The 22,052-nt window shown below is 55.5% G+C and overlaps 3 protein-coding genes across 9 annotated transcripts; all 3 read right to left on the reverse strand.

The window, feature by feature from the left end:
- Positions 1–394: 394 nt before the first annotated feature.
- SWSAP1 (SWIM-type zinc finger 7 associated protein 1) lies at positions 395–2,112 on the reverse strand. The gene is made up of 2 exons (XM_034997293.1): positions 1,843–2,112; positions 395–1,109 (listed from the first exon to the last, which is right to left on the reverse strand). Exons 1-2 carry the CDS (start codon positions 2,098–2,100, stop codon positions 606–608), a joined length of 762 nt encoding a protein of 253 aa, XP_034853184.1. The 5' UTR covers positions 2,101–2,112; the 3' UTR covers positions 395–605.
- A 4,603-nt stretch (positions 2,113–6,715) lies between these two features.
- On the reverse strand, positions 6,716–15,067 carry PLPPR2 (phospholipid phosphatase related 2). 4 transcript variants are annotated; one of them, XM_034997294.1, is made up of 9 exons: positions 13,635–13,735; positions 12,729–12,808; positions 11,859–12,047; positions 11,612–11,747; positions 10,532–10,803; positions 9,421–9,597; positions 8,513–8,635; positions 8,165–8,216; positions 6,716–8,031 (listed from the first exon to the last, which is right to left on the reverse strand). In XM_034997294.1, exons 1-9 carry the CDS (start codon positions 13,675–13,677, stop codon positions 7,688–7,690), a joined length of 1,416 nt encoding a protein of 471 aa, XP_034853185.1. In that variant the 5' UTR covers positions 13,678–13,735; the 3' UTR covers positions 6,716–7,687. The 4 variants fall into 4 exon arrangements, with proteins under 4 accessions (XP_034853185.1, XP_034853188.1, XP_034853186.1 ...); XM_034997297.1 differs by lacking the exon at positions 13,635–13,735 and adding an exon at positions 15,015–15,067 and having other exon boundaries at positions 6,756–8,031; positions 11,859–11,972; positions 12,729–12,848; XM_034997295.1 differs by lacking the exon at positions 13,635–13,735 and adding an exon at positions 15,015–15,067 and having other exon boundaries at positions 6,756–8,031; positions 12,729–12,848.
- Positions 15,068–15,581: 514 nt separating this feature from the next.
- On the reverse strand, positions 15,582–22,034 carry CCDC159 (coiled-coil domain containing 159). Of its 4 annotated transcripts, XM_034997311.1 has the most exons (14): positions 21,943–22,034; positions 21,001–21,698; positions 20,297–20,415; positions 19,949–20,175; positions 18,947–18,980; positions 18,556–18,644; positions 18,397–18,478; positions 18,010–18,205; positions 17,311–17,378; positions 17,158–17,234; positions 16,683–16,804; positions 16,370–16,449; positions 15,921–16,028; positions 15,683–15,749 (listed from the first exon to the last, which is right to left on the reverse strand). In XM_034997311.1, the coding sequence occupies exons 2-14, from the start codon at positions 21,087–21,089 to the stop codon at positions 15,745–15,747; spliced, it is 1,296 nt and encodes a 431-aa protein (XP_034853202.1). In that variant the 5' UTR covers positions 21,090–21,698; positions 21,943–22,034; the 3' UTR covers positions 15,683–15,744. The 4 variants fall into 4 exon arrangements, 3 of the variants coding, with proteins under 3 accessions (XP_034853202.1, XP_034853201.1, XP_034853200.1); XM_034997310.1 differs by lacking the exon at positions 21,001–21,698 and having other exon boundaries at positions 15,703–16,028; positions 17,311–17,396; positions 21,943–22,017; XM_034997309.1 differs by lacking the exon at positions 21,943–22,034 and having other exon boundaries at positions 15,703–16,028; positions 17,311–17,396; positions 21,001–21,725.
- Between the last annotated feature and the right edge of the window lie 18 nt (positions 22,035–22,052).

A 22,052-nucleotide genomic window follows, 5' to 3' on the forward strand; every position in this document is an offset into this window, starting at 1 on the left:
AACCAGGATATGTGTGCAAGAATGTTCATAAGCAGTAAATAAGTCAATCTGATGAATAAAATGGGGGTATAGTCACCCATGGAATTATATGCAGTAGGGAAAAAGGACTGAACTAAACAATATGGCCTAATCTTTTCTTTTTTAAGATTTTATTTAGTTATTTGAGAGAGAGAGAGAGCACGAGCCGGAGCCAGGCAGGCGGGGGGGGGGGGGGGTTGTAGGCAGAGGGAGAGGGACAAGCAGACTCCCCACTCAGCAGGGGAGCCTGACCCATGGCTTGATGCCAGGACCTGGAGATCATGACCTGAGCTGAAGTCAGACACTTAACCCACTGAGCCACTCCGGTGCCCCTGGCTTAATCTTAATAACAATGTTGAGTGGGAGAAGAAGGAAGTCTCAGAAGATTACATTTATCATGAAACTTTTTATAAAGTTCAAAACAACAAAACAATATGTTGATTGGGCATAAAAGGTACATGATAATGCTATTTTTCAAAAAAGAAAAAGCACTTTAGATTCTTTAGGTCTTTGAACTTGCACGTGTTCCTGAAGTAAGTATTCCAGCCATGGGAAACTGAGGCAGAGAGACTGTCACACACCAAAACTCAAGGCTGGCCTTCAGAACTTGAACCTTTGTCTGAGCTGGGGTTACCAGCCTGGGCAGGCCATGGCGTGATTGTCATCTCTCCATCTGGTTGGAAAGCCACCCACCACTCTGCTCTAGGGCCCAGCCCACCTGGATCCAGGCAGGCTCGGAGGCAGCGTTGTCCGGGGCCTGGTGCATCCACCTGCAGCCAGCACTGGGCAGGGAAATACCGCTGGAGCAGCGACAGCTGCAGGGCATCCCCACTGTCTCCCTCTTCCCGGATCTGGAGGGCCACAATGAGCCCACAGCCCTGGCCAGGCCCAATCTGGTGGCTGAAGTGGGCAGCTGTGTCTAGAAGCAGGGCAGCCAAGTAAGCCGCTTCCTGGGGCCCCCAGTCTTCCACTAGGTACTCCTCCAGGCCATCCAGCAGCACGAGGGAGGGCGTTGGGCCTCGGGCCTCATGGGCAGAGCACAGAAGCTGAAGGAGTTCATGGGTTGACGGTGGGTACTGAAAGCGGATCTTCTAGAGGGAGGAAAAAAGGAAAAGACCAGATTCAGCTCAGGAAGCCAGGCTCCCAGCTTTAGCTGCCCTGCTGCCCTGTATACTTTCCTGCACTAGGCTCTCAGGCCTCAACTGGTTCCAGAGTGAAGCCGCTCAGAGTGGTCGAATACTCTTCTACTAGTACCCACCTCCCCTTTTTTTATATAAAAATATTTTATTTTTAAGTAATCTCTACACCGAAGGTGGGTGGGGATGGAACTTAAAAACCTGAGATTAAGAGTCGCATGCTCTACCAACTGAGCCAGCCAGGCACCCCCACCTTCTGTTTTTTATCCTGCATTTACCACTGCCCCTATTAGCTGAGAACAGGTAAGTTTTTTCGCCAGGTCTCTAAGTCAATCTTTCCACGGAAAACCCGCTGGTAGGTAGGTTCTCAGTGGGACCTACTGATTGGTCCCGAAAGAAAAGCCGGTGTCCAAACAAGACGCTGGTTTAGCCCCACCTCTTACCCACCCCTTGACTCCACCTTTGGGGCGTCTCCTCTCGCTAACTCCGCCCCCCGGGACAGTTTCCCAATCGTAACAAAGCTTCCTATGGTCCCGCCCCCACCCTCCGCTAATTAATGAGTCCGCCCCACAATGGCCGCTCCGGCTCGCTCTCCCTCCGTCCCCTCCATTGGCCTGTCTACCTGTCACTCAATCCTCAACAGACTCAGGTACTAACTAGTCCGCCTTCGGTCCCATCCCTCGGTTACCTGTAGCCGCAGGGGGTCGAGCGCTGCTCCTCTCCCGCGGGGCAGGCTTTGAAGAGGCCTCCGGGTGAGGAAGAGGACGGGGCCTCGGCCCTCTCCTGCCGCTTCCAGGGCCGCCGCGAATAGCAGCGCCGTCTTTCCAGACCCTGGACCGCCGAGGAGCAGCAAGGGCGGTCCAGCTTCAGCCGTGTTCTCCTCCTCGGACTCTGCCGAGCTGCCCAGGTTTAGCACCCGCCTCAGCACCTCCGCCATTCGCAACATACTTCTGTCCAATCAGCGGCCCGTTCCTGCCCTTAATCCCGCCCAAGCCGAGGTCTCATTGGTTACAATGCATTAGCTTCTCCATTGGTTCATGGATCTGCCATCAAAGTTAGATTGGCCTTTACTAGCTCCTCCCCCCGGTGAAGGGGCAAATAACTTAAGTTTGAGGGAGCAGGAATGGAGGCGTTTGAGGGAGAAAAGGCCCTTCCTTTGCGCAAGTTGGCTTAGGAAAGCAGCACGAATATTATTATTGTGAACTAATCAGCTAATCAGACAAATATAAGGATCGCGAGTTGAAGGAAACAGGTCCTAATCACTGACACATTACTTAAAGTCTCCTAGCCTCAGTCTGCTCACCTGTAAAATGGAGCTCATGATCAGAGGAATATTATGATGAAAGTGTCTGTGTGTGTTTCTGCTGATGTCACCCAATGACAGCTGAGAAGGTGAGTGATGGAGGAGCTTGTGTGCTTCTTTCTCCGCACCTTAGTATTGGCACAAGCTTGTGTTGGAGGCTGCAGGCTCAGAAACATTCGTGGGCAAAAAGCAGCAGCCATCTCTGAGAATCTGTGAGAAGAGGAGTCTCAGCTGACTTCCTCTTTGTCCTGGGGGCTCCTTGGGTTTTCTTGAGGTGAGGGGGCGGGCATGACCATAGACCAAAGAAGGTGCCAGGAGAGACAAAGACGCACACGGGGTGGGAGACTAAGGGACAGCCAAGGCAGAGACATTGTCTTGTTCACTTAGGTGTCTCCAGCGCCCAGAACAGTGACTGGATCATTGTAAATTCTCAATATATGCTTGTTAAACGAATGAATGAAGAAAGGAAGGTAGGATTGATGAGAAACTGGGAAAGGAGGGGGAACAAGATAAGTGGCTAAGTGATGGCTGGCTGGGTCTCCTCACCCAGACTTCGCCCCACAGCTGCCACTCACCCCTGTTGCCCTGGCAACTCTGTCTCCTGGTAACTTCAAAGTGGTGCTGTTGCCAGGAGACCCAGGGGCGGGGCGGAACTGATATTTCCTGGGCTTTTTCTCTCCCTCTGGGGCCAGAAAACAGATCCACAGCATCCCCCAATACACCCACCCACACAGCCAGTCACCTCCACACCCCTCTACACACACGCGCTCACACACACACACACATACACACACCATGGCATCTCTGCATATATTCTACTTCCAGAACCCCCATCACCCACATGTTCATAGCCCTATCCTGACACAAACCATCCCATACACTTTCTCCCACATTTATGTCCCCACACCATTTCCCTTGCACACACACTAAAACACACTCTGATACAACCATACTATTGCTATTACACACACACACACACGTGCACACACATAGATACATTTCATTTCAGTTAATGTGCCTGCAGCTCTTTCTACACACAAACACACGAAGCACACTGTTACACTCCTTGTCAAACGTACCACCTCAAACCCCCCCCCCCAACAGATGCACAACCCATGATTCACCTCACTTTGCAACCCTCCAAATGCACAAGCACCCAGTAGTGACATACTGGGTGACACACAGTATCACATAGTCGTGCAGTTACATACATACACGGGAGCATGCCGAACACAGCCCCACTGCACTCCGTATTCCCTTGCTGAGAGCACTCAGCTCCCAAATATCCCTGTGGCTCACACCCACTCCATTAAGGTCTTGGTCAAATATCACCTACTCAGAGAGGCTTTCCCTGGTCACCTGTGTAAAAATGCATGCCCTACACTCTTTATCCATCTTTCTTTTCAAATAACTTATCATTTCCAATGTTATCTACTTATTGCCTCTCTTGTCACTAGAATGTCAACTCCACCAGGGAGGTTCTTTCTTTTGTTCATTGCTCGGCCCCCACTTCCTAGAACAGCACCCAGAACACAGCAGGTGCTTGTAAATGTAGACTGAGTACGTTGGCAGAGATGCAAATGTTTGGCATATTTCTTGTACACATAGTACTTCTTTCTCTCACTTCTCAGATGCCTGTCTTCATGTCCTGGTGGAGGGACCCTTACTGTAAAGAAGCTCCCAGGAGGAGGGAGGACCAAAGTGTGAAGGGACAGGGGAGTGGACAGCCCAGAGTCAGTCTGTGTTTCTCCCTCATATTTCAGCATCAAGTGATTAATTCATTCATTTAATAAAATTTTATTGAGCACCTAGTGCCAGGCACTGTTCTAGGCACCAGGGCTTCAGCAGTGAAAAGACAATTAAGAGTGGCTTAGTCAGTTGAGCATCTGCCTTCGGCTCAGGTCGTGATCTCGAGGTCCTGGGATCAAGCCCTGCGTCAGGCTCCCTACTCAGCAAGGAGTCTGCTTCTCCCTCTCTTTGCCCCTTCTCCCCATTCATGCTCTCTCTCTCAAATAAATGAATAAATAAATAAAATCTTTAAAAAAAAAAGACAACTAAGTCTCTGTCCTTGTGGAGCTGACATCCTAGTGAGGGAGAAGATAATGGCCACTAAGCATAACGAGGAGTTTAAGTAGTCTGTGAGTGGATGACAAGTGTATGCCAAAAAAATTTGCACAGGGTAAACAAGAGCTGGAAAGACCAGTTGTTTGATTTTGCAATTTGAAATAGAGTGGAAGGGGGAGGCTTCACTGAGAAGGTGACATTTGAATAAAGGCCTGAAGGAGGTGAGGGAGTGAACCATGTATATGGGGGGAGGGGGGGAGGCGGGGTGCGGAAGAGCATTCCAAGCGGTGGCACCTCTAAGTGCAAAGGCTCTGAGGCACTGGGAGAACTTTGGCTTTTACCAGCATGCATGGGGAGCCAGCCACAAGAGGCTTTGAGCAGAGGATGGTTGTGGTCTTACTTACATTATAAACCAGAACTCGGTTTTAGTTGAGTTAGAAATTCTGTGGGACCTACGGGGGCATGTTGAGGAATCTTTTGAATATGTACATATGCCCTAGTCTGGATTTTATACCTAAAATTATCCATCCTGGGATGAGGGTGTGGACACAGCGAGACCAGCTGTCTCCACCCTCTCTAGCAGGCCCGAACGCTTCTTTGTGTCTGGCAATCCCCACTTTACCCTTTCTTGGCCAGCACTTAATTTCAGAACCGCGGACAGCGCCAGCTGGTTTGCCTGGAGTGCTGTCCGCTGTGCTGAAGTTTTGCTTCTGTCCTGGCCCGCATGGAGGTAGCTGTGGGACAGAAGGAACCATGGCTCTCAGGGGTGCGATCCCTGGAAATAGGAGCTCTGTTTGGTGAAGAAGGGGGCTCCGTGATTCTATCCCTCCTCTGCCTTAAGCCCTCTCATGCTCTCATATCATTTCCCATGGCCCACAATCAGCCCCACCACCTATGCCACCTCCTCTCCCTCTATCTGCCTCTTCCCTGGCTCACCTGAGCCACACAGGCCTCCTCACTGTTCCCTGAACACAGCAGACTGGTTCCCACCTCAGGGCTTTCGTGCTTGCTCTTCCCTCTGCCTCGAACGTTCCTTCCCCCCTGCCATATTTACATAGCTCTCTCCTCCCTCCTTCATGCCTCTTTAAATTGCAAACCGTGTCCCCATCCTAAAGTTGTCCCATTGTCTTCTCTAGCTTTAATTTTCTCCTATCACTTATCAATATCTAATATATCAGAGATCCCAAACCCTGACCTAAACCCTTGATCCTAGAGTTTGGAATTCAGAACTTTTCAGATTTTTAAAAAGTACTATGGTATAAGACTATGTATTGCATAACATCCCTAGTGGGGCCTGGGATGACATCTCAAAATCAAACACTTTCCTTTATCTGCAATGAAACAACAATATTTACATCAAGTTCAATAAATAAAAGGTATAATAACCTTATGTCAGTAAAGGTCAGGTTTTGCCACAAGTGGGTTATGAAAAAATTTTGGTTTTCAGACCTTTTTGGAATTTGGCACTGTGACTCTGTATCTAGCTTATTTATCTTGTTGTCTGTCTCTCACATATTAGAATGTTAGCTCCCTGAGGCAGAGATTTGTGTCCGACCTGTTCACTGCTACAGCCCCTGGCACACAGTAGGTGATCCATAGTGTTTGTTGAATGAATGAATGAATGAATGAATAGAAGGGGGGGAGCAGATAACCCTTCGCTGGTTCCTGAATGACTCCATGCCCCGAATGGCCTGTCTGAAGCCAGAGCCACAGTGGGCTGTGGGGAGGTCTGTGCCTCCATGCCCTTCCTATCCTGGTTTCCATTGGGTCCTCAAGGGTTGGGTCTCAGCACAATATCATTCAGAACCCTTGCCCCTATCAACGCAGCCAGGGGGTTGGCATGGAGGTTCCTAGTGCCCTCGTCCTATTCCCTGTGTCCTCTGCACCCTGGCCATAGTCAGAAACAGGCTAGCTGTCTGGAGGAGTCATGTGAGGCCCCTCACCATGTGTTTGTGTGCCTTACATGTAGCTTGTGGGACTGAAGAAACAACAGAACAGAGAGGTTAACTTTCCTGAGGTCATGCAACCAGGAAATGCTGAGCCAGGATTTAAATCCAAGTCGCTGGCTCAATGACCCCACACTGCTTTTCCATAATCACTCTCAGATCCACTGTGACAATAAACGCACATACCAGTGATTAAATTCTTCCACACCCCAACACCTGGGGGAGGAGGAAGGCAGGTGGCCAAACTTCTGTTACAAACAGGTCTTTATTAAAGATAAGGAGGGGGCAGGAAAGGGGGGCAGTGTCTCCTCTGCCCACTGCCTTTGGCTGCCTGGGGCAGGGGAGCCCTCTCTGCTCCACTCATGCCCCCGCATGATGGCACGTCTGCAGGAGGCTGGGGCCCAGGATGGGGGGCACTGGAAAGAACAAGGGCAGATTCCAAGGCAAAAAAAAGTCCCTTCCCATAGCCCTAATAACAGGAGGGTTTGGAGTGACCTGGGAACAGACAAGGGGAGACACAGCACCCTGAACCCCAAAACCTCTGAACTGGGGCAAGCCCTGCATAAGTTGGGAGTTAGGAGGGACTGAGTGAGGGATTGCACATGGGGGAGGGCCTGAGAGAGGAAGGGGTGCCCCAAGGACCCTGCCATGGGGGAGCCTGCCCCCCATGCTCTAGCTGGACTCTCTGGAATCTGAGAGAGGACCCGATGACAAGGGATGACCCCATCTCCCTCTCCTCCCTTGCTCGTTCTTAGACATTGGCGGTCCCCCATTGACTGGAATCATACCCACCCATCCTAGAAATTCTGAAAACCAAGGACTTCTATTGGTTGTTCAGACGCTGAACACTAACTGGAGTTACCCTCTTGCCTGAGATGTCAAAGACATGAGGGGAGGCTCCCATTGGCTGGAGTAAACTCCTTTTAGGTAGAAATTTTAGAACTGGGGGCTCCCATTGGCTGAACAATGGCCAATGGGGTCAGGTTTTGGCTCTTAAAAGAGCAATGCTAGGGGCAAGGGCCCTCCCAGTTATGCCCACTTGGGTATCCCAGAGGGCAAGAGAGGCAGGGGGCCCCCCAAATGTCCTCCCAGCCAGCCTCTAATGCCTAGGCCGGGCTGGTTTGTGCACTGAGGGCTCTGGCACTCACATGGCACACGCACACACACGTGTGGCAGGGAAGGAATGGGGACCTGGCAGATTCTGGGAGGGCGGTGGGGCCTCACAACAGGTGGTCACGGCTGGCAAACAGGTAAGGGCTGAAGTTGTCCCGGTGGAAGGGGGAGGGATAGAGTCCACTAAGGGTGTACAGGTCCCGAAGCAGGGGCGTGGGCAGGAGCAACTTCCGACCACGTCCGCCACCCCCACCCGGCCCCCCAGGCCCAGGGGAGGAGGGTGAGGGGCCCTGGCTGGGGGTTGGTGCTGGCAGGGGTAGGGGCAGGGGCAGGGGCGTCGGCTCAGACCTCAATCGAGGACGGGGCACACGGGGCGACGAACACATGGCTGGAGCCCTGGAGGACACGCAGCTGGGGATCAGGTGGCCACGGCGGGCACAGTTCTGCGACTCTGGGGGTCAGGGTCAGAGGTCAGGGGATCAGAAAGCTTGGGAGGGGGCCACGAGAGCATAGGCGAGACCTCTGTGGCAGTGACTGTGACCTGGAAGTCCCCCCGGTTTTCCCCCCACTCCCTCGACACTCACTGGATGGGGTGAGCCGTGCCGGTGTCGAATGCGGCCTGCAGGCTTCAGGTTCCTAAGACAAAGAGGCAGAAGGAAGGGGCTAGCGGCCCCCTGGGCCCCGCTGGCCACAGCCATGAGGGGCTCATCAGGCAGAGCCAGTGGAAAAGACAACTAGAAGGGCCCAACATAACCATAACACACCCTTCTATTTTGTGTGACTGTCCCCCAGGACCAAGGTCTACAGAGACGAGCAATCCCTCTACCTCCCCATGGCCTGGAGACCCCACCTCTTGCCTGACTTCCTGCCTCCTTGGTCCCCCTCCACCCACCACCCTCTCCAGCCGGGAGCAGACCCCCGGCCCCCCTTACCTGGGCAACACTTAACTTTTCGAGGGGGCTGTCCATGGTGGGGGCTTGGCCCAGGTCCTCCCAGGGGGAGAGCCTTCGGCCAGAGGGCCGCCGGCTCTGGAAGTTGTGTACGACACAGGTGACCTGGGACAGAGTGAGAGGGGCATGTTGAGGCCTGAAGCCAATAATATAAGAATGGCATAAATACCATCCCCATTTTTCAGATAAGGAAACTGAGGCTCAGGTATTCAGTTAACATTTTTCCAGTACATTTATGTGCCAGGCACCATTCTTTCCACCTTACTAAGAGGTAGGTACTATTATTATTTATTCCAAAGCGCCGTGACTAGGGTGAGGCAAGTAAAGCCGAGTGGTGCAAAGGCAGGATCTGATCCTGTCTTCTAAGTTTTTGATATTTTGGACATCATATGTTTTTGCATCAATTTTTTTTTAAATTTTATTTATTTATTTGAGAGAGAGAGAATGAGAGACAGAGAGCATGAGAGGGAGGAGGGTCAGAGGGAGAAGCAGACTCCCCGCCGAGCAGGGAGCCCGATGCGGGACTCGATCCAGGGACTCCAGGATCATGACCTGAGCCGAAGGCAGTCGCTTAACCAACTGAGCCACCCAGGCGCCCCGCATTAATTTTGGTTTTTAAAGATATCTCATTAAAACATTACTTATCTTGATTACTGAGTGCCTTGGTGGCCCTTTAAATTCTGCACTCAAAGCAAGGACCTCACTCTACTTACCCTGGTCCTGGTCCTGTCATCCCATTTCACAGATGAGAACATCCAGGCAGGGTAAGGTAAGGGACTCGCCCAAGGTCACACAGAGTCCACACCCTTCAGTATCGTGTGGTCCAGCTTCTTGGGTCAGAGAGCTGATAGAGGGTCTCCCATACTGGAATGGCTGGCAAGGTGGCTCACCAGAAAAGTTGCGATGGCTGCGCCTGTCAGGAAGCCCGCCAGCACGTCGGACCAGTGGTTGCGGTACTCGGCCACGCGGACCACGCCCACCAGGAAGGCGGGGCACAGCAGGGCCAGGCAGAGCGAGGGTTTGACCAGGCGGGAGCCCTTCACGCGGAACACGAGAGTCACGTACATCTGTGGGAGCCAGAGCAGTCAGGGGACGCATGGCAGCACAGCTGCCGAACCCAAGTGGATCCTGCCTTCCGGGCCAGAGGGCGTGGCCAGAATCCCTAGGAATGGCATTGGGGCCGGAGGCTCCAGGCAACAGAGCAAGGGGGACAGGAGTTCAGGGATGGAGTCGTGAACTCCCAGCAGGCCCTTGCAGGGATGGGGGCGTGGCCAGGGCACCAAAGAGCAGTGGACGGAGTCTGGGGCCCAGGTCTCCCCAGGACCAGTCACAGATTGGGAAACATCCTTGCTAGGTTAGTGCACAGCTTCAGAACCAGAGGGTGGAGTCAAGGCCCAAGGGGGCAGGTCCGGGAACTCCAGGAGGTGGAATCCCCAAACCCCAGGGATCCACTGACAAGAATAGAAACTAGTCCTGGACGCTAGATAAAGGAGTCAAAGCAACAGGAGGTGGGAACCAAGGAAAAGCTGGGGACAGAGGAAGTCCCAGTGGGTCAAGTCGGGGACGTGGCCAGATCAAGAAAGGGCAAGGACAAAGGGAGGGGTCCTCCCTCCCAGGCTCCAGGGGACCCGAGTTGAAAGCCCACCCACCCAGTGTCCCAGCCAATATTTAGGGACCTATAGCATCATGGGGACATGGCGAGGCTCCAGGGAATGGAGTGCAGTGCTCCAGGAACAGTGTTTGGTCCCACGGGGTGGAGCCAACAGCCTCCTTTGGGTGTGGCATTCCTGGGCCAGGGGGCGTGGCCAGACCCAAAAGAGGCAGTCAAGAACACGGCAATGAACTCTGGCCGGCCGGCCCGAGGAGTGGGGCCACCCCAGGGACAGTGCCCCAGCACCGGGGTGTGACTTTACCCCGGAAAGGAATCAGAGGTTCCAGCCCAGAGTGGCCTCCTTGCCCACTGGCCGCCCCCCATCTTTGTGCCTCTATTCTGGGGCTCACCGCTGTGTAGGTGACTGCATAGGCGCATAGGGCAGCATCCTTGCAGGGGAAGGCACGGCGCGCAGCGGCCACCAGGCTGGGGCTGCCGGCACAAGCACCCTGGTCGGTGACGAAGCGGTCGGGTCCTGGCCTGTCGGGCGAGGGCGGTGGGCAGCCCAGGGCCGTGTAGTTGGGGCGGCACACGGACAGGAAGTGCGGCGTAGGGTTGCCAGTCACCACCTGCCCCGCATTAGCGAAGATGGTGGTGGTGAAGAGGCCGAAGGAGTAGACCCCTGGCGGTGGGGTGGGAGAGGGAGTTCATGCTGGGCCCCTGATACCCCAGGGGCCCTCCTCCTGTGAGCCCCTATGGCTCATCTGGGCGCCTTGTTCCTGTGACCATCATTAAAGCACAGCTGGGAATCCCCCTAAAGCCATATCCCATTATCGCTGGGCCAAGGTTCTCTCCCCTTGGGACCACTATGAGGATACTCTGAGCCTCTTGCTTCTGTCCCCCTTGGATTACTACCATGTCAGGAGCGGGTCCTCCCCTGGAACCCCAAAATAGTTGGGCTAGGACACCTCAACAGCATGACATCAGGATTGGGCCCATGCCTGATGGCATTTCTGGGCCACTTTACACCTGCCCTGGACTCACTGTTACTGAGTTGATCACTTTTTTCCTGGCTCAACAGTCAGCCAGAGCTAGATCTCTCCAGCCCTCTGTCATAGGGACCACCATTTTGGATGAGCTCTGCCCTTCTATACCATGGCCACCGACTGTGGCTGGAACCACACAGTGGGGTCTCATCTTCCTGCTTGGGGTGGGTGGGGTGGACTGGTGTTTGGCCTGGGCCTGTGTCCCCCTCTTCTGCATTGAGACTCTCCTCGTAGCAATCTGGGGCCCTGACCATTGCCATCATGGTTGGATTAGGCCCCACCATTGTGCCTAGAACCTCTGTTGTGCCTGGCCTTAGCCACATCCCTCTTCACCTCATGAGGCACCATCATGGCAGTTCTAGGCTCTCTTCCCCATAAAATGATTATGGCTGAATCTGGCCCAGATCTCCTTTGCATAGCTGACCCCCTGGCCACATCACTCACCCAGGAAGCGGACCAGCCTCCGCAGTGGGGGGCTGAAGCGGCAGCAGGCCCCAGACACGATGGTGCTCTCCCCGATGATGGGGATGGCTGAGGGTGGCGCGGGGAAAAAGGCACGCGCCAGCTCCCCCAGCAGGATCTGTGGGCAAGATCAAGGCAGGGTCTTCCTGGCCTTCAAATCCAACCCTCCACCCACCTCCACCTGCCCCTCCTGCCGCCTGGGTCTGACCAAGGCTACCCCCAGTCTCACCGTGAGGGTGGGCCCAGCAGTGACCAGGGCATAGATCAGTGCAGGAGGCACTCGGCTGGCAGCCTCAGGCCCTGGGTAAGGCTTGGCATAGGTATTGTCATAGCAGAAGAACCCCTGGGTGTGTACGGGGAAGGTGTCCGTGAACTCCAGGCGGTAAGCAAGCAGGACCACGATGCCCAGAAGCACTGACTGCCACCCAGTCATGGCAGGGAGACAGAGAGAGAAGAGACAGGGTCAGGTCCAAGCTGGGGCCATGCCGAGAGACACAGAGATGGAGAGAGACCGAGATGGGGAGGAGAGACAGACAGATCAAGCCTGAGGGAGATACAAAGGGTAGGAGACACAGAGAGAAGCTGGGAATGGTCGGGGCCTGGGAGACACAAAGGGACAGAAACAGAAAGAGAAGACAGGAGGGGAGGGGAGGGCAGAGGAGGAGAAGAGAAAGAGAAGGGACTAGTAGAATGGAAAGGAGAGAGGAGACAGGATGGGGGAGAGCGAGTGAGGACTGGGCCAGGGCTCAGACCAGAGAGAGGGGTCAGTGGGGGCCGGGGACATAGACCAAGAGGGGAAAAGATAAAACTTCCAGAAGTACAACTGTTACTGGGGGCAGGACATCATACTGAACCTCTTCCGTGAATTAATACATCTTACCTTCATAACTGCCCTAGGAGAAAGGGACTCTGATTATGCCTATTTGACAGCCAAGGAAACTGAAGCTCAAGAGGGTATGTGAGGTACCCAGAGTTCTGTGGTAAGGGTGGGCTTGGAACTCTGGGAGTGTCACTTTTGAACACCCCTCCTCCCCGCTGAGGGTCTGGGAGCGAGTCTGGAGGGGTGGACTGGGGGGGTGAGAGTTACTGGGTTCCTCACCTCCACGAAGACAAAGCAGGGAATGATGGAGAAACTCCTCTTCGACTGGGGTCTCCCTCCTGCCATGGTGAATACCAGCCCTGTGGAGGTGGGGAGGGAATGGGACGGCCAGGGTGGGGCCTAGGGGGAGGCTCTGGTCACCCGCCTGAGTCTCTGGCTACACCATGACCCCCTCCCCCCGGCCCCAGACCCCAGAACTACTACAAAGGAGCCCTGGCTCCACCCACTGAGCCTTCTGGCCATGACTCTGAATATCCAGGATTCTGCCCATTGGAGGCCTCCCCTGACACAACCAGCCCAGCTCATCCTCTGCCAGGGATCCCAGAGATTCTATAGTGGTCTTCTCCCCCAACAGCCCACATAGGAGATTCGGACCCCAAGCTTTTTAGGAGGGTCTCTCCTCCTTACCATACAGGTCACCTCCCCATAGCCCTTGGAAGAGACTTCTCCAGCTTAACGGGACCCCTCCCCCACAGAGAAGGGTCCTCACCCCCACTGGTTTTTAGGAGACCCCATTCTCTTTCCCCATGTGCTTTATAATGGACCCCATGCTCTGTGTCCCCCACATCCACCAGGTTCCTCCTCTGAGTCCCTTCCCCCATGGCCCACAGGGGCCTCTCTCTCCTGTCCCCATGGGCTGCGCCTGACTGATTCTTGGGCTGATGGCCAGGCCCTCCTTCTATCCCAGCTGCCTCCCCCTTTCCCCTCCTCCCAGCCTGTCTGCCTGTCTGTGTCATGAGGGGGTTATCTTCTCCCAACAAGCCCCCTCTCCCCCAATCTAACCTCGGTCCCCAGCACTGAGGGGCCAACAGAGCCACATCTGCTCGACCCATTCTCCCAGGCTGACCTCACCTGTGAAAGGGCCCTATGGCTTCCCACAGGCCTCCGCCACACCCACAGACTCACGGCCGCTCCTGGCGGCCAGCAGGGCAGGGATGGTCAACCCCATTGCACAGATGTGGAAACTGAGGCCCAGGAAGGTGAGGGTAGGCACTCTGGGTCCAGTGCCCCATCCACGCAGCTTGCTCTGCAGTGTGACATGTGGGGTGAGGGTCACCAGAGATCTCAGATGCCCATGTGGCCAGGGCCCCTCACCCTTCCAGAGACACAATCACACATGCTGGCATCCCTAGAGTACACAACTCAGCCACAGCCTCCAGCCCAAACACCACACACACACACACACACACATGGTATAGCACTTGTCCATTCCACCAACAAGGATCCAGTGCCTGCTGGGTTCTAGGCACTTTGCCTGTGGTGAACAAGACAGGCCTGCTCATTCAGACAGGTGCCCAGCACCCACTACACACAACTGCACACTCACACACATGGCCCAGGGTGCACACGGCCTGTCACAGACACCCACGCAGATCAAACCACTCCCCCCCCACACGCACACACAGTCATAGGGACACAAGAGGGGGTCCTTCATCCACTTCACAGCCCCGCACACAGCCCCACACAAGCACTCACCCCACCCGCATCAGGGACATAGCCTCAGGGCTGCCACCACACTGCGAGTTACATCAAAAAGAGTCACCACACACACTGGGGGTCATAAACCGGTCACGGCGTCACACCCCCAATTACCAGGCACTCAGTGACAGCCACACACATTAACAGTCTCTGTCTCATCCACACCGACACTCACAGGAAAGACGATGTCATCCACAAGCTCAGCCACATGGCCACGCAAGGGCACATACATGGACCACGACACGGACTTGCACACCGAGCCACACAAGAAAGGCGCATGATCAGAGCCCCACACTGAGACATAAAAATGGGCCCCCACACCCTCAGAAGGAACACACAATGGCAGTCATAGGCACACAACCGTACAGCCACCGAGCCGGCCCGCACAGTCGGTGATAGCCGTCACAACAGCACAGCCATACACACCCTCAGCGTGACACCCGTGATGCCAGCCCCACAATGACAGCCACAGGAGAGTCACACATACACCACACAGACCACACAGGCATCCCCAAAGCCACACAATTACAGTTACACAACCACACGCTGACACAAAAAGACAACCGCACAATCACCGTCACCCTCACCACCTGCCGCTTGGCTTCTCCGGCCCGGGGTCCCCTCTCCACGCTCCCCTCCCGGAGCCCGGTTCTCAAGCCCCAGCTCACTGCCTCCCCTCCCCCTCCCTGCGCCGGACCCACAGGGGACCCGACCCCTCCGGAGCTGAACCCTGGCCGGACAGACAGACCGAGGGTCGGTAGCCCGCGAGAGGGGGTGCCGGGAGCGCCCCAGGCCCCTCTCCCTCACCGGGTCGAGGCTGTCACGGTCTGAGCCCCCGCTCCGCTTAGACGTCACCAGGGCGGCAGGACGAACGAACGGGACGGCAGGCCCCGCGGGGGACACGGAGATGGGAGACGCCGTCGGCCTGGCAGCGCCGCGCAGGCTCAGCGAAGGGGCGAGGGGCGGGGCCTCCGGGTGCTTTATTTGCATAACCCCGCGGGGCGGGGACTCGCGGCGTCTCATTAGCATGGTCCGGGGCGGGGCCTCTGTTGCTCTTGGGGGCCCGAGAGGGTTAAGGCAAATGTGGGAGGGAATGAAGGATGCAGGTTGAGGGAGAACTAGGCGGTGGGGGCGCTGAGGGGAAGAGGAGGGCAAGGTGAGAGCGTGACCCTGGACCTCGACCCTCCCTCCCTGTGCCTCAGTTTCTCCTTTGGGGCAGTAGACTAGAGCGCCAGGGCCCCCCAGAAAGGAGCTCTGGTGGCTAGTGTGAAAGAGCCTGTCTGGATACTCATATCTGGACAGACTGACCTTGTTATATATTACATTTGGCCTCACAATGTCCCCTGATCCTAAGCCTGCACATCCTGAACAGCCTCTGCCCCACACCCTCCCCAACACTGGAAAGTAAACTGGGTGTGGGTGCGGTCATTCTCAGGCACAGGAAGCAACAGGAGCAACACAGTCCACAGGTGGAAGAGGGTCTTGGCTAGTTTATTTTCTCTCTGGAGGGGTCTTCAGGGAGAGCAGTCCCGGCTGCTCAGGCTGTGGAGAGAGAGTGGGTCAGGGCGGTCAGGGCCCAGCTTAGTCCAGAGGACCTCAGGGCTGGAAATCAGGGAGCAGATGCCCAGGTTGTGAGCTGCGAGGGTCCATACTGTGGCACTGGAGGGCAGGCCAGGAGAGGAAGGGTCGGGTAGAGCAGGGGAGCTTCCGTACCAGATGGGAAGGAGCGGCTCTTGCTGAATGGTGGCTGGGAAGGATCCTGGTCTGAGTCTGAGTCCCAGGAGAGGAACAGAGGGCTCAGGCCTCGGTGCCCTTTGTTGCCTGCGGGAGCGACAGGTGCAATTCTGGCCTTTCACCCACAAACCCTGAATGTGACCCTTGAGTGACATTGTGATCCAGGGCCAGTGTTCCTTTTGTCACTTAAATGTGACCCAACGTGATACCAAAGTATGACCTCAGTGATCCTTGAATACCCCACGGATCCTTTAAAAAGATCCCAGTGACCTTGAGTGACCCCAGGATGGAAATCCTTAATGGGACCCTAGAAGAAGCCCCAAAAGAGGTGATCCCCAAATATGGCCTCTGAACATGACCTCCATGTGTGAAACTGGAGAATGACCCCCCCACACACACACCCCAGAGTGCACCTCATCCCCCCTTACCCCCGAGGTTCAAGGCCCTGGGGAGGCCTGAGGACATGGTGAAGCCATCAAAGGAGTTCTGCAGCAAGTGCACAGCAGACCTGCGGGGAGATGGGGGCCTGGGGGCGCTGGGAGGCTCCCGATTGGTCAGGGCTGGGGCAGGGGGGCCACGGTGGGGACCAGGGGCCAGGGGTAGAGGTGCGTCCTGGGAGGAGAGGGAGGCCTGGACTCAGGTGGGTTCCAGGTTCTGGTAGTCGCTGCTTGAACTGATTGGTGGGAGGGCAAGGCAGATGAAAGTCAGGAGTCAGAGGTTAGGGTGGGAGCAGGGCATCACCATATGTCACTCAGCTCCTTTTGGAGGTCATCCCTCCAGGAGCCTCTGCCTCCTGGTGGCATCTCCTCAGTGGCCGGCCAGTTGGATGTCTCATACCCCTGCTGCTTCATCTTGGTCAGGACCTGAGGCCAGGGGGTGGCAAGTGTGTATGAGACAACAATGGTAATAACAGAAATGGTGAAAAGTGACCCTTCACTGATGATATGTCAGGCTGCCCTCAAAGTGTTTAGTATGCAGTTCATGCAGCTGCTCCTTCAGGTAGGGATACCGTGTCATACCCATTATACGGATGAGGACACTGAGGCCCAGAGAGGTCAACTGACTAGACCACAGTCACACAGCAGTTAAGTGGCAGAGCTGAGATTTGAACCCAGTCCTTCTGGCTCCTTCTGTGGGGACCCCAGTGTGACGGCGGAGGCCGGCAGAGATTCCCACGTCCCCAGATCTCACACAGGGTCCCACCCTCTTTGCTCACCTTGCGGCACTTCACCTGTGTCTTCTGCATCTTCTGGATGTTCACCAGGTTCTCTGTGATCTCATCCTCCTGAGCCTCTGTGGGGGGAGGGGACTCAGGGGGGCCAGAGCAGCAGAAGGACCCCCCTTCTGGCCGTGGGCTCCAGGCACTCACGGAGCTTCTGATAGATGAAGGTCACCTCCTCCCGCACCAGCTCCAGCTCCTCCCACAGGAACTTCTTGCTGAGGGGACAGTGCAGCCTAGACCCACATTCCCTGCTCAGCCTTTGACCTCCTATTTCCTGGCCTTCTGGCCTCCCATTTGCCCACCTGCCTCCTCAAGCCTCCTCCAACTCTCATGTTCCCATCCCCCCCAGGATCTGTCCCCTCCCCCAACCTCCCTGCCCACCTTGCCCTTCCTACCTCTACTCCCCCACCTCCAATCCCCCAGCCCCTTGTGCCCTCCTCCTGACCTCCAGCCTCCTATTCTCTCAGCCTCTCATTGCCTGGCCTCCGTCTCCCCACCTTCTGCCCCTCTGACCTCCCATACTCCCCAGCCTCTGCCACACTCAATCTCTCCTCCCTCCAGCTTCCCATATCATGTCCAGTTTCCTGATCTCCTGGCCTCCCTCCCCATCCCATCTCCAGCTTCCTGTCTTCCTCTTCCTTCCTCCTGCCTTCTGGCCTCCCAGCTTCCCACACCTTCTCACTGCCTCCTCCTCCCCCCATCTTGTCCCTCAAACCTTCCATGGCCCCTAGGTCCCCTTACCCAGGCCTCTCCCATTTGCCTCATCCCACATCCCACCTCTGGCTCCCGCTCCCTTCCCTCCCTTCCCTCCCCCAGCTTCCAGGCTGCCCTCCTGGTGATGCCCACCTGTCCCGGATCTCCTGGGCCAGCAGCTGCAGGCAGCGAGTGGTGCGGGCCCTCTGCACCTCCTCGCTGTCACGCAGGGTCTTCTGTAGTCCCTGCAGGCCTTGAGCTAGGGCCCCATACAGCTCCTGCCGTCCCTGCTCCATGCCCCACTTGTGTCCCTCCTTCTCTGTCTGGCGGCTCATAGGACTCAGAACCTCTGCAGATTAGATGGGATCATGACTGAGCCCCAACCACACCTGAGCCCAGCTTCGAATCCAGCTGGCCCCAACCCTAGCCAGACCCTGACCCTGACCCTAGAGTCACCCAACTTCTTTCACCCTGGGCTAACCCAGCTGACCCCAACAGGACCAGCCTCCAGCCTGACTTTGACCCTTGGCCAGTCCTCACCTTCAAGCTGTTGGATCTTGATTTGCTGCAGGCAGCTCTCCTTCTCCAACATGGTCACTGAGTGGTTTAGGAACTCAAAAGCCTGTGGGGAAGAGGTCAGGAGCAGGGAGCAGGGGAACAGGGCCAGAGGTCTCCGAGGACGGGGCAGAGGAGCCTCACCTTGGTCTGGGCCTGTAGCTGGCTCTTGAGTGACTCCAGTTCGCAGTGCAGGAGCTTCTGGGAGTCAGGAATCATCATGGTGGACTTAACTATGAGCAGAGTTAAGGGTCAGACGAGGCTAGGAGGAGTGGGGGCAGGGGCAAGGTCAGGTCAGAGGTCAGCAGAAGCTCAGGGGAGGGCAAGGGGCAGGGGCTCAAGTAAAGAGCTGGGGTCTGTTGAGGCTGAGGTAGAGGCAGGAGTGGGGGACAGGGTCAGGGGCAAGACTCAGCTGAGGCTGGGGCAGGGCTAAGTGGGTAGCGGTGGTGTGGTTCCTCTCAGGCTAGGGCAGAGGGTAGAGGTAAGAACTGGCAGGTCTTCCGCACATAGTCTTGTCAGGAGGGAGGGTTCTCACCTTTGACTTTGGAAGAGTTGGTCTCCAAGGGCTTCTAGGAAAGGGGGACATGAGGGTAGTAGAAATTCATCCCTGTGCTTCTCTTTGCACACCCCAACCCATTGTGTGGGGGTTGGGTATGAGTTGGGTCAGCTGAGTGCTGGGTGTACCAGACCCCGAGTGCTGGCAAAGCTGCCTCCATGCGTGTGTGCACCCTTCCCCCACCAGCCCACATATGGTCAGAAGCGTACTTGTGTGGTTTGTCCCCTGTCCCCGAAAGCACCCCTGCAGAGCCCTGTCTCTGTCCAGGGCTCAGGTAATGGCCCTCCTCCTTAAGGGCAAACGACATAGACAATGTCTCCAGGGAGCTCCAACAGCCCCGAAGCACAACCGCACACGATCTTTGAAACATAACTACAGCCACACAAGCTCAGACACAGCCACACACACCAGGTGCTTAAGACCTTCAGGGCGTCCACTCACACCCAACTCGGACACACAAGCACAACCAGACACGCAGGCCGTCATACCCAGAAACTATCACAGACAAGACTTCACTAAGAAACACAATCACAGGGGCGCCTGGTGGCTCAGTGGTTAAGTGTCTAGACGCCTTCAGCTCAGGTCATTCGGCTCAAGTCATGATCCCAGGGTCCTGGGATCGAGCCTCGCATCGGGCTTCCTGCTCAATGGGGAGTCTGCTTCTCCTTCTCCCCACTCCCCCTGCTTGTGTTCCCTCTCTTGCTGTGTCTCTCTCTGTCAAATAAATAAATAAATAAATAAATAAATAAATAAATAAATAATCTTTAAAAAAAAGAAAGAAACACAATCACACATCCTCTCCATTCATCCCTTCATCCATTCATTTAAGACATTTTTAGTGTGGGTTGGCTGAGCATTGGGTGCTGTTCTGGGTGCTGAAGTCACACAATGTGGAGGTTCCTGAGAAAGACCCCCCCAAGGCCCCCTCCCTAAGCCCCACAGCAGTAGATTGTGGTGTGGGTTTCCCCGGGTGGGGGTGACCTTAGCAGTGTTATGATGCCTCTTCAGAAGGTCCTGGTCATTACACTGCTCCTCTGAGTCTGGGTTCAGGAAGATGGAAGACCCATATGACTGAGGCTCCAAGTCCCTCTCTAGCCTCCAGTCTATAATCGGCACTGTGTTCTCAGAAGCAGCTGGCCCCACGATCTCTGGCTCTGGGGCCCTGGACCAGTGAATCGTATAATCCAAGGTCTTGTCTGAGGAAGAACCTGAACGGGGGGCGGGGGGACGGGGGGTTGGGGAAATGAAGGGGTGAGGGCTTTCTGAGGACCAACCCAGAGCACTCCAGCCCTCCCAGCTCCCCAGCCCCAGGGAAGCCCCTCAACAAACCCCAGTACTTGTCACACTTCCCGTTAGCAGGCAAACACCCGTTGGAGGGCAAGGGAGATGAGCAGTAGCAGGGCACAGAGTAGTCAGGATCCTGGGGTAGGCCAGCCAGAAGAGGGTCGCTTCAACAAGGGGGAACAGGGGGCTGCACTGAGACCAGCGCCCATGTCCTGACACACCCAGACCTTCCCTAATAGCCCAGAGAGGCCTCAGCCCCGAACACAGGGCCTCCCAGTTACGGCAGGAGCAGAACCTGGATGAGAGATGATCCCAGCCCCAGGCATTGGGCTGGGTAGTGAGAAGAATCCAGAAGACCCCCACAGGAGAGAGTGAAGCCTCAGAAGAGCCTAAAAGCAAGAAAGGATCTTAACATTGGGCACTAATGGAAGGGCATTCCTGGCAGGAAACAGCATGGACAAAAGCTTGGAGGTGTGGAACCACATGCTCTGTGCTGGTAAATTCAGGATGGCTGAAGGTAGGGTCCAAGAGGAAGCAGGAGGAGGTTAGCAAGGCAGCTCAAGCAAGGCATTGCAAGCCAAGCAGGGAAGTTTATATCTGGCTCCCAAGGTAAGTGGGAGCCATGGAGTATGAGCAGGAGAGGCAGGGCATATCTATTCAGTAGATGTTAGCAGAATTGGGGCCGAAGGCCTGTGCTAGGTGAGGCTGGGAATGGGAGAAAAATTCAGCTCTGGGTCTCACATTCATACCCACTGTTCAACATTCCAGTGTTGTCAGAGCTGGCCCAGATGGAGACCTGGGGCAGGTCTGTCTGGAAAAACTTCCAGGTGAAGAGCATTTTGTCCTGAGTCACACTCAGCCAGAAAGCCCACTCTCTAGGGCTTTCTCTTCTGCCCTTGCTGGGCTGTCTGGTGTCCTTCCTCTGGCCCAGTCCTCCTGGAAGTCGGCTATACACCCTTCAAAACTCTACTCAACATTTCCTCTGTAAAAAATCCTTAATCCTTTTTTTAAGCTCATATTTTCTGAGCACCTCACTGAGTGCTAGGGACCATCCTAAGCACTCACTTCACACCCGTTTTATGATATAGGAGCTTTTCTTCTGCCTGAAATGTTCTGGGCTACCCCTTCCAGAATCACTGTCTCAGGAGGCCCGCACTTTCAGAGGCAGTACAGCATGATAAGTAAGCCAGGGGACTCTCCAGCTGGGTGGCCTGGGTTCGAATCCTAGCTCTGCCCCTTCCCGGCTGTGTGATGTTGGAGTGTTACCGAACCTCACCATGCCTCAGTGTCCCCAACTATAAAAATGGGATGCCATACTATCCACCTTACTGGGTAGTTGTGATTAAGTAAATTAATCTGTGCCAGCGCCTGACATACAGTAGTGGGACACTGTCCTCGAACGTCACACTGAGAACCTGGGAAACCGGACCAAAGGAGCCCTGTGAGGCTTGAAAGGGAAAAGAGAAGATGCATTTCTGAGTGCCAACTGCAGGTAGGTCCCCAGTCGAGCCCCCCTCCCTTCCCCTTAACCTTCCCCCTTCCCCTCCCACATCAACTGTTTCTCCCGCTGTCTCCGGGAGAATTCTTGGGAGGAAGGGGGCGGGGTCATTAGCCTGAGCCCCGCCCCCCCGGGGCGAGAATCCTGCGCCCGCCGGGCTCCAGACCCCCTTCCACCCCCACCTACCACATACCACCTGCTCATGCTCTCCCCTCAAGGACCGCGAAGCCAGTCCCCAGCTGTGACGCTGAAATTTGATCCCGTGGGGACACCATCGCATTAAAACGCGCAAAGCCTAAAGGT

This window comes from Mirounga leonina, unplaced genomic scaffold (assembly GCF_011800145.1).
Source record: "Mirounga leonina isolate KUSES-001 unplaced genomic scaffold, KU_Mleo_1.0 Mir_94, whole genome shotgun sequence".
Lineage (NCBI taxonomy): Eukaryota > Metazoa > Chordata > Mammalia > Carnivora > Phocidae > Mirounga > Mirounga leonina.

Coding starts and splice junctions, on each gene's coding strand:
- CCDC159 (XM_034997309.1), bottom strand. CDS start 21,089: ATGCTCTTCACCTGGAAGTTTTTCCAGACAGACCTGCCCCAGGTCTCC. Junction 20,176..20,296: donor GAAGTGTGACAAGTACTGGG/GTTTGTTGAGGG, acceptor CCCCCCGTTCAG/GTTCTTCCTCAGACAAGACC. Junction 16,805..17,157: donor CACAGGTGAAGTGCCGCAAG/GTGAGCAAAGAG, acceptor CCCTGGCCTCAG/GTCCTGACCAAGATGAAGCA.
- SWSAP1 (XM_034997293.1), bottom strand. CDS start 2,100: ATGTTGCGAATGGCGGAGGTGCTGAGGCGGGTGCTAAACCTGGGCAGC. Junction 1,110..1,842: donor TCGACCCCCTGCGGCTACAG/GTAACCGAGGGA, acceptor TCCTCCCTCTAG/AAGATCCGCTTTCAGTACCC.
- PLPPR2 (XM_034997294.1), bottom strand. CDS start 13,677: ATGGGGTTGACCATCCCTGCCCTGCTGGCCGCCAGGAGCGGCC. Junction 10,804..11,611: donor GAGGCTGGTCCGCTTCCTGG/GTGAGTGATGTG, acceptor CCCCACCGCCAG/GGGTCTACTCCTTCGGCCTC. Junction 8,636..9,420: donor CAGCCATCGCAACTTTTCTG/GTGAGCCACCTT, acceptor ACTCTGTCCCAG/GTCACCTGTGTCGTACACAA.